This window comes from Chelonoidis abingdonii, chromosome 25, assembly GCF_003597395.2.
Source record: "Chelonoidis abingdonii isolate Lonesome George chromosome 25, CheloAbing_2.0, whole genome shotgun sequence".
NCBI classification, from domain to species: domain Eukaryota; kingdom Metazoa; phylum Chordata; order Testudines; family Testudinidae; genus Chelonoidis; species Chelonoidis abingdonii.
This window is the reverse complement of record NC_133793.1, coordinates 9,673,397-9,684,124: the sequence shown is the minus strand read 5'-3', so window position 1 is coordinate 9,684,124 and position 10,728 is coordinate 9,673,397. Positions and strand designations below refer to the sequence as shown.

General features: G+C 48.4%; 1 protein-coding gene across 1 annotated transcript; it reads right to left on the bottom strand.

Annotated features, from left to right (window-relative positions):
- Positions 1-5,666: 5,666 nt before the first annotated feature.
- ZNF593 (zinc finger protein 593) lies at positions 5,667-7,133 on the bottom strand. Its single transcript, XM_032802829.2, has 3 exons — positions 6,877-7,133; positions 6,323-6,385; positions 5,667-5,871 (listed from the first exon to the last, which is right to left on the bottom strand). The coding sequence occupies exons 1-3, from the start codon at positions 7,071-7,073 to the stop codon at positions 5,742-5,744; spliced, it is 390 nt and encodes a 129-aa protein (XP_032658720.1). The 5' UTR covers positions 7,074-7,133; the 3' UTR covers positions 5,667-5,741.
- Positions 7,134-10,728: the final 3,595 nt, after the last annotated feature.

Sequence of the window (10,728 nt, the reverse complement as noted above, 5' to 3'; positions counted from 1 at the left end):
CTTTACGGCTGTTCATCTGGATTGAGACTGTTCTCTGCTACCCGGTTCCTGAACAGCCTCCCTGATCTTCAGCTTTGCCCATCTTCCTCCTACAGGCGGAGGCGGTCAAGTCGGTGAAGCTGCCTGACTACAAGCAGAGGGCAGCACCTGACATCCACCCCTCTTCCTTCTGGGAGCTATGATCATCCGCCTCAGGCACTTAACCCCAGGGTACTTCCGCTTGCTCCAGGTAACACCTACCTCCCACTCAGTAGGGCTGTTGGTTTGCTTGGATGCTCCAGCCAGTCCACGATTCTTTATCAATGTCTCTGTTCCCCCTATTCCCCACTGATCTTCCTGGGATCCAGTTCCAGGGTGTGAACCCTCTCTTGTCCAGCAAGCAGAGCAATCCTGGGGCCTGGGGTGCTTTGTATAGTAGCTCTGATAGGGTCGATCCCTTTGCTTATCTCATGTCTGTCTTGGTGTTTTAGACACAAAGCTGAGAGTTAGTTCTCATCGAGTGCACCAGTCCTCCCTGTCCTGTACCCGATCAGCATCTGGCATTTCCATAGCCCATAGCTCAGTGCTTAGAGGAATCCCCGGAGCCTCTTCTGGGGGAGAGGGAGGCAGCTGATTGCCACACAGGGGAAATTTTAATCAAGGAGGTTGGAGCAACTCCCCGCTCTTCTGAACAGAGCCTGGGGGGTGTTCATGTCCACACGGAATAGCCAGGACTTGACGGTCCCACACCCACTAAGCTGCCAATTCCTCTGAGTGAGTTGAGCCTGCTGTGATTTGTGACTGTGGGTCCAGGGCATTTCAAACATCTCAGCCCTGCTGTTCAGGCTGCTAAGCCATCTCCAGCTCCCAGCTTATAGTTCTGTGGACAACGGTACTTACAGGTACGGGGCTCACCACTGTGCCGAGGCAGCTTGGGCTCAATCATCCAGACTCAGTGGTAATCGCTGCCCAGCCGGGGCAAATCAAAATGTGAGATGTTCCCCTGACCCTTAGGGGGCTGCCCTGCCCGTCTCATCAGCTTATCCTGAGCCAGGTCTGGCAACAGGCAGGCTGTCCACGCTGGCTCGATGTGTGCCAGGCATACTCTGTGCCACCTGAGCAGTGATGCCCTGCATAGGGCACTTTGTGTAGACACGTGTGAGCGAAGAGCGAATGTTCCTGGACCACTGATCATGCACCACCACACAGGGGAGGGAATTGCTCTCTGCTGTCCATACCAGTGGCTGGGATGAGGCCAGTTTGCCGATTCCTCCTTCAGTCCATCCCAAGCACGCAGCCTTACGGAGACAGGCAGGCATGGCACCGTCACTGTATTGCCCCGGTTAGTCACTGCTCCAGCAAGAGAAGACAACTCAGAGCAGCTCAAGAAACGCGGGCTAATGGTTAGAGGAGAGGACTGGGAGTCAGCATTCCTGGGCCCCATTCCCGTTTCTGCCAGCAACTAGCTGTAGGATGCAGTGACAGTCTCACTCACCCTCTACGGATGGAGCTAATAGCTGAACTTTTTGTGGGGAGGAAAGTGGCAATCACCCACCAGGTGTATGCAGGTTTCAGATTGCAAGTGTCAGGCTAGGAACACTGCTGCTTTGCTCACAGGAGCAAATGGAGGGGCGTTTGCCTAAATGGCTCCAGGTAAGGGGTGGCGCTGAGCATTTCAGCTGGTAAAGTGCAGGGTAATGCCTTCCCCACAGGGCATTGTTGTGGCTTCACTGGCAGTACCTGCACAGCAGTTGGTTATCGTTCCCATCATCCCCCATTTGAAAGGGACGGAACCACTCCCGTGAAAACTGTTGTAAGCTGTGTCTGTCTGTTCTCCTCCGCCTTGCCACTGACACTGCACCATAGAAAGTGGCTCTTTTGGAAGAGCTGGTTGTCAAAATGGGCAGGTTGCATTTCAGACCCAGACTCTACTCTCAGGGCCATAGGGGCCTGGATTCCCCATCCCAAACGAGAACGCAGCTGAGAAACAGACCCCCCCCCCCCCGCACCAACTAGAGCATAAGAGAAACCCTGATCCGCTGTTAATCTGAGGCACAGTCACTAACGAGAGCTGAGACAATGGTTCCGCACAGCGGGCTCACTCCGCAGAGTTGAAGAATTTATAGCCAGCCTCTTGGTCAGAAGTGATAGCACCTGTCGCTCGCACACTAAATCTAGTCATTCAGGGAGCTAGGCACTGAGAACGCTTTCTAAGATTTCCTGGGGTGACTGTGAATGGCCATAACTGGGCGTTAGCCAGGAATGGTCAGCTGGTGTTCCCTGCTGTCTGCATACCAGAAAAGGTGTCGCCTGTAGCAGGCCCCTAGCTAAAGGAAAGCATGCATGACAGATATAACTGGAGCCATTTCGAACTGGCGCAGATCACTGAATAGACTCCTGCCATCCATTCAAGTTCACAACCCACAGGGGTTGATGGGAGACCAGCTTCCCTTGTCCTTCAAGCACTGAGACGATCAAGTTCCTCTCTCCTCAATCTGCCTCGCCTGTTCTGAAAAGCTGCCTTTTCTCCTCTCCTAGACGCAGCTGGCCGGGGGGCTGGAGTCCGAACCTAAAGACCGTCTGGTGAATCACTTGGCTCTATTCCTGGCTATCATGGGGCTAAGTCTGTCCTACTACAGCGTCCGCCAAATGACCGACCCGGTTAAAACCCCACCAGAAGAGTGAGGCTCAGCCATGTAGATGGAGTGCGCTAGATCTAAGGAGATGCCAGCAGCTCTGAGGTGGTGGTGCGGACTAGGTCTTGGGCTCTGGTATTTACTCTGTGACATCATGCTCCAGTCCTGCTCTCATACTAGGGTCAGCTACATCCTCCTTTCTTAGTGAAAGGTTAGTCACAGGCTTCCCTCACGCTGCTTTCTTGGACCCAGGCTAGAAGGGTAGCTAGAAGCACCTCCCAACTTGCTTTGTGCTGGCTTGAAAGGGAGCGCTCGGTACATGCTCTCTGGCCCGTCCCGCTTTTCCTAGCCTCACTGTTGTTGCTGTCCAGAGTCCTTGAGTAGGTGAAGCAAACATACCTGTCACACCCCTTCCAGAGTTTCTCTTGGAGTTACACCAGTTTGGGCCAATGGATTTTATTGCAAAGTCCTACCCTGTTCGCTGACCACCCCAGCACCTGTCCATGCTCCACCCTTCCCTAAGCCACTAAATGAAAGGCTAGACCATCTCCCTGCAGCTCTACCAGAGCTCATGACAGAAGGTTGGGGAACCTACTTCCATATGGGAGGCCGGATTCTAAACTTCAGGGGGAGGTGTCCCACTTTACACAGCAGTGAGATCCGACTCGGGCCCTGTGGGACACAAAAGACAAGACTCATTCCCACAGGTTGGACATATATATATACAGTAGGAACTGAGGCTGAAAGGGTAGAAGGCATCCTCCCAGGCCAGGAGCAGAATCCACCTTAGCAGTTTACCAGTCACCCTGGCTTATGAGACTTCCAGCAAGTGGTTCCCAGACAGCAATTTCCACCTCACTGGCTGCACTTGCTTGTCCCTCTCTAACCCAATGCGATGGGGTATGACAGGCGGAATGCGCTGCATTGACACGAGAGAGACTGTTACACATGGTTGACTGGGCCCTTTTATCATCTCCTCCCCCCGCCCAGCTCAGCCAGGAGCGGTGCATCATAGGATAGCAAAACAAGCTGGAACAAGGTCATTGCCGATTGCTGTTATATAAGGGCGCACACAATAAGATGACTGGGATCTAAATCATGCTGTTAAATTACAGATTAGAAAGGGGGATTTTCAAGAAGTCGGCCAGTCTGGACATTACCTACTTAATTGCAGCAATTGCGTGACGACACTTTCATGGAGCGATTAGTACATGTCTCTTCCCCCTCCCACCCCCCCCCCCCAACCAGGGACAGGTACACTTCACCTTCTCAGACAGCATCAGGCTAATCTTCACACCCATCACCTCCCTGAACACTTCTCCAGCTGTGACCCGCCTGCTAGGATTAAGCTCCTAACAGGGAAAGCTAGATATTAATACAAGACATTTCTAAATTTTGGATCATCTGTCTCACCCTCTCTTATGCCTGGGGAGGAGAGAATGGAGGAAATAATTTTGTCTATGTCAAATAAATCCCTTTATATTAAGTGACCTGCCTTGTCTAATCCTTGCCCACCTCCATGGGGCCCGTAGAGTATACATGGTCAGGTGAGAAAAATGTTACAAAGACCTGGGGTGGGATCCCCACCTTTGGGGGCGGGGGGGAAAAAAGAACTGAAGATGTTTAATCTTCACTGACGTACTGCAGTGGCCAGCATTAGCTGAACTTGCTTTGCAGGGACTTACAGCAGACAGTGGCATTCTCCACATTCCATCCTGCAGATCCAGCGATTACCCTAACACAGGCTATGTGTTTTCTAGAAAGCACCTCCCTGTTTGACGGGCTCAGTAAAAATGCAACACAGATGCTCAAGCCAAGTACCCAGCTATGCTGTGGAAGCATATTGGCACGTACCAGCCATTATCATCCTACATCTGGTGGAACAGGGCTGAATTTGTTAGTCCCCTACTTGTAAAGTGGGTCAGCGTGGACTCTGCTTACCCTCTCTATGAGGAGTGTGTCCCTTCTCTTAAGACAACTGATCTCACCCAAAACAGCTCCCTGGCTGGAAGATCTCCCACAATCAAATGACTGTCTGTGGGTTTTACCCAGTTTCATATCCAATTTGTATCCATCCCTAGCAATGTGACGAGGTTAGGATCAGCTGGATTGGGGCAGTCTTTCAGCGGACGCCTCTTGATAGAAGTGAAGCAGCTTAGTAAGTCATCCTCCCATATCAGGGAAGAGTTAACTAGATGCACGAAGAGGTCAGAAAGGAAATTGTTTGAGATGTTAGAACATCTGCCAAAGGAAATTAAGAATAAATATAGTGGGAATTTAGCAGTGACCAAGCTGGAGGCTGCTCAGATCTCTTTTCTAGATACCCCACAAACAAGGATAGGCTACTTCAACCAACTAAATTCAAACAGCCATAATGAACAACCAAGCTGGTGGGATTAGCCCCAGTCCAGGTAGCTAGTTGGTGAAAGGGCTGTTTTTGCTAACGATTCAGCGCAGCTCATTTTCCAGACTGAGTCCCTACAGACTGAGTCCCTACAACTCAATCTGAAGCACTGAGCTCACAACCCTGGGTTTAGCAAAACCCACAACCCTGGGTTTTGCTAAACCCACAACCCTGGGTTTGCTAAAGGTTTGCTAAACCCTGGGTTTGCTAAACCCACAACCCTGGGTTTAGCAAACCACTGAGCTATCCTTCCCCCCCGGATCTGGATCAAACTGGCAAGGAATGTTCTACGGCTCATTCAGCAGCTGCCAGCTTGTTTGTTAAAATAATTTGATGGGTGATTACAGAAGCCACACTCTGAGCCAAGAGCTGCATCCACTGCTTAAAATACCAACACAAAGAGAAAAGGCTGTAACAATCAGGTCAATATCACAGCAAGACATCGCTCATCCTTTCCCTGGATCTCTGGCTGCACTGTATGTCCTTGTTGCCATTGAGAACATAACGCACAATATCTGCCAAAGCAAGAGGCTCCAAAGGTCTCCACTGGTCAGTGCTCTTGCTGAAGAATTAATGAGAACAGCTGAGAGTTTTTATGCCTTGTTGCAGGGAGAGTGTTTTTAAAGACACTTGCTGAACTCAGAAAAGACGCTGCCACAAAGTGGGGCTTTAATCAAGGGCACTTTCTAATGGATCAGAGAACAACCTCTGGGCCTCCCTATTCAGCCAGATTCCTCCATCTCAAGCGGCTGAGTCTGTACTTCTATCTTCTTTGGAGGAATGTAGGATCCCATCCCAGCTGCTCTTTCTGCCTCCTCCTGGGTATAAGGCTCCTCACTCAGCTGTTTCAGTCTAAAAGAGGAAGAAGAAACCCAAGAGGCACATGGGTTGCGATCTTTAATGTTCCCCCTGTAAGTTGAGCACTTTAAAAACTATCACAAACCCACACCAGCTAGAGCCACATTTGACATTTCCAGGCACATCCAGACTAAGTCTCAGGTGCTCAAATTTCGGAGTAGAATTGAACAGCAGTGGGAAAGCTATCAGTGCTGTACCACCTGTTCTGTGACTAAATGGACACTTTCAGCCACCAGCTGAATTAAACTATCTTTAGAAGACTCAAGGAGCCATGAAGACTGGTGGGGTGGGAAGAAGAGGTGGACAAATAGATTTTTCAAGTAACTTTCTGAAGGGAAAAGGGAGTGGGGGTTTCTTATTCATAAGAACCCCAAATAAATCAGATTTTTTTTCATACTAACAGGCTTCTATGAAAAATATGCCCTCATAACAGAATTTACATTACCTTCTTTTGTGAACTTTAGATTTGAAATGTTCCTTCATGCTATTCAAATCTACAAAGTATCGCCTGTCGGGAGAGAAGAAAGAAGTTCAGGCAGTTGAAAACAATCCTGCCCTTTCCATGAAAGAGTTAAGAACTAAACAGGAGACTCTAGAGACTCTGACTGAAGACAGCGTTGAAGGCCATTACTGACCAAACACTGTTTCTATCAGAAGGTGGGGAAAGGGCCCTGATGAAGTTAAGTATTTGGTCCCGGGACCCACTGTACAAACATGGGGGAAGGCAGGCTCGGGCACCTTTTCCCAGTTAGCCCAGGGGACTGGGCCCTCTGATTTCAAGGCAGGCCCTGGGAACACTCCCCTCACACCGCGCAGGCCACGGGCAGCCCCTGAGCCCGCTGTGCTGGATGCACTGCAGCTGGGCTCCCATGCCCGCCCCCGCGACAGGCGCAGCAGGAGGAGCAGATGGACCAGGGTGGGGGGTCCCTGGAGGAGGCATTGGGACCCCCCCAGCCGCCCCCCGTTCACGAGCAATGCCCCCCCCGCACTCTCACGCACGCGCAGTGCAGGCAGTAGTGCTGCGCGCTCCCGGGCATGTCGGGGTCCGGCTCCTGGTGCAGCAGGCGGGCCGCGTTGTCCGGCCGCAGGTCCCCGTGGATCTGGTCCAGGTCCCGGCGCCGCCGCTTCGCTTTCCACTGGCGGGCCAGGGAGCGCGCCTTGTGCGAGCCCGTCTGACGGGAGCTCCGGGGCGCCATGGGGAACCCGGAAGAGACTGGGAGAGAAAACGGAACTGCCTCGTCCTCCCCTACTTCCGCTTCCGGCCGGCGCCCGCTTGTGACCTCATCACAGAGCGACTCCCGCCTGTGTGGGGAGCGAGCCCAGTGCGCATGCGGGAAGTTCAGAGGGCCAGAGTGAATGCTGAGGTGAGGGTAGACAGAGGCTAGGACCATCCCTGTCCATCCTGGCTGGTAGCCATTGCTGGACCTACCCTCTGTGAGCCCTGTTCTTGTCTTGGCCTTCACAACATCCTCTGGCAAGGAGTTCCATAGGTTGCCTGTGCATTCTGCAAGAAATGTGTCCTTTTGTTTGTCTTAAACCTGCTGCCTATTAAATTCATTTGGTGACCCCTAGTTCTTGTGTGATGACAGGGACTAAATAACACCTCCTTGTTTACTTTCTCCACACCAGTCATGATTTTCTAGACCTCGTCATATCCGCCGTTAGCCAGCTCTTTTCCAAGCTGAAAAGTCCCAGTTTTATTAATCTCTCCTCATACGGAAGCTGTTCCATAACCCTAATCATTTTTGTTGCCGTTTTCTGAATCTTGTCCAAATTCAGTATATCTGTTTTGAGATAGGCTGACCACATCTGCACACAGCATTGAAGGTGTGGGCATACCAGGGATTCATACAGAGCTGGCGTGATATTTTCTGTCCTATTATCTATCCCTTTCTTAATTATTCCCAGCATTCTGTTCACTTTTTTGAGTGCTACTGCACACAGAGTGGATGTTTTCACAGAACTATCCACAGTGACTCCAAGATCTCTCTCTTGAGTGCTAACAGCTAATTTAGACCCCATAACTGTATATGCATAGCTGGGATTATGATTTCCAATGTGCATTACTTTCCATTTATCATCATTAAATTTCATCTGCTATTTTGTTCCCCAGTCAACCTCCTCTGATTGGCTGCTTTTTCCTTTTCTGCCAATCAGAGCTGCTGTGGGAAGCAGGATCTGCTCTCTCCCCCGCCCCAGCAGGCCCCATTCTTACAGGAAGCGGGTAGGAGAAGACAGAGTTTGGTGGCTTGCGCAGTTTTGTGCTTCCCTGTCCTCTACTTCTGTGACAAGTAGAGGGCTCTTGTGCCTTCTCCTCTCCCTCCTTCATCCCCTCTCCCTGGCCTGTGTGAGGGGGGTGAACTGCAGGAGGAGTAGAGGTGAGCCAAGGTTGTCCCACCTCCATCCCTTTTGACATCTACTGGCACTGTGTTTAAACACGGCAGCGAAGAAAAGGAAAGTTGACACCGAGAACCGTTCGTTTAAAGCAAAGTGGACTGACGCTTACTGTTTTATTTTGCCACAACGTCCAAAGGGTCAACTAGTATGATTAATTTGTACAGAGACTGTTAAATGTGGGACCTCAAATGGCATTACGAAATGAAGCACATGGATTTGGACCTCAAGTATCCACTGGGCTCCCAGTTAAGAACAGACAAGCTTGCTTCATTGAAGGATACATATTTTCTGAGCACAAATATTATTTCAAAGGCTACTTGTGCTCAGGAAAAGGCAACTGAAGCATCACTGAGATATGTGTAGATAACGGCAAAACACAAGAAACTTTTTGCAGATGCAGACCTTATTAAACAGTGCATGGTTACTGCAGCTGAAATCCGTTTTGCAGAGAAGAAACACATTGTAGATGCCTTCAGACAACTGCCACTTTCAGACACAACAGCTATTAGGCATACTGAGATGATGGCACAAGACATTTTCAAGCAATTGTGTATGAAACTGAAAATGGGAAAATTTTCCATGGCAGTGGAAGTGTCCCATGATATCATGGACACAGCACAGCTAGCACTGTATGTCCGTTTTTTATGGAGAGAAATTTGAGGAGGAGTTGTTGTCCTTTATACCGCATAACAGTTGCACGCCCGGCAAAGATTTGCTTAATTCTGTTCAAACTGTTTTGTCTAATAAAGATCTTGATGTAAGTCATATTGTGTCAATTGCAACAGATGGCACTCCTGCCATGGTCAGCACTCACAGAGGGCTTGTGAAACACCTGCAAGATCTGAACCCCAATTTGATTTCCTATCACTGGGTAATTCACCAAACAGAACTTTGTGCGAAGCTTAGCAATGAGTATGCAAATGTATTGTCAATGGTGATTAAACTTGTCGGCTTCCTTTGGTCCAAGTCATCACTGCAACACACAGACAGTTCAAAAGCTTTCTTTCAGAAATATCTGCTGATTACAATGACCTGTTGGTTCATAATGACATCCGCTGGCTGAGCAGAAGGCAAGTACTAAGAAGGCTATGGGAAATTCTAGTTCATATGGAAGAATATGTACATAACATTCCAGGGAAAAAGACAGAAGAGCTATATGCATTTTTGAGGGATGCCGCAAGCATGAGCATCCTTGTTGATTTGACAGCCCACTTAAATGATTTCAACTTAAAGCTACCAGGGCAAAATCACAACATAGTGGATCTCCACAGCAGTGTCACCTCATTTCAAAACAAACTGAGTCTCTTCAAAAGTGATTTGGAAACTGGGGAGATGCGGCATTTCCCTACGCTGCTAAGCTGCCGGGACATTGCAGACGTAACTCAGATGGCATCATCTCTGGATAGACTTCCTCAAAACTTCCTGCAGAGAGTCCCAGAATTTGAAACCATTAAAGACATCTTCCTGTTTGTAAGGAACCCATTTGTGGTACAAGCAAATGGCACTTGATGTGATCAAGCAAAAGCATCCTTTCCAAATGTTGAAAAAGCAAAACTATAGCTGGAGCTTACTGATTTACAAACGAATGAAGTGCTTAAGGTGCAGCATGCTGAAACTACAGCTGAAACTTTCTGGACAACTCTTGTGCTGGACTCCATGTATCCACACTTGCGGAAGGTGGCATTTAACATTTTGACTATGTTTGGCTCGGCCTACGTGTGTGAATCAGCATTCTCAACAATGAACAAGATTAATCCCATATTGCGCTGTTCTGACTGATATATCATCTGTGCAATTGACTGAACTCACTCCAAACTTCAAGGCCCTTGTCCAGCAAAGGACCTATCACTTTTCCTGCCAATGACGATTAGTATAATTACACATTATTCCCACATATTTTATTTTCAATTTGAACTGCTGTATAAAATTACATTTTCAATAGTAATACTTCAGTGTGAACAGGTATTTCACAGTAATTATTCACGAGTCTTTTTTAATACATGTGTAAGTGAGTGCGTATGTGGAAAGACTTGAATCATACAAGATAAAGAGTTTGTGTGTACTAAGTGTTATTTTCGTTCATACTCTGATATTTATTACATAAACCACAAAAGTTTTGAATATGTTTTTCAATCTCTCTATATACATATATGCCTCTAATAATCTTATTTGACAAAACACATTCAAAACTTAAAAACCGTTGTCTGAAAGTGTTTTAATGCTAATATTTGCATCTATTTGACATTTTCTCTATGTACTTTCTCAAAGTCTCAGACGTAATTTATTACATTTTTCTTGGAGGTTATTTTTAGGCTATACAGTGCTTTGATTTTATTTTTCACTTAATGCACTACAGAGAAAAGCAGTAGGCCCTTGGGTATATTACGTAGAATTGTATGTGGTCGTTGAACAGTGGCACTTGGTGTGAAAAATGTTTCTCTGGAGTCCAGAGCT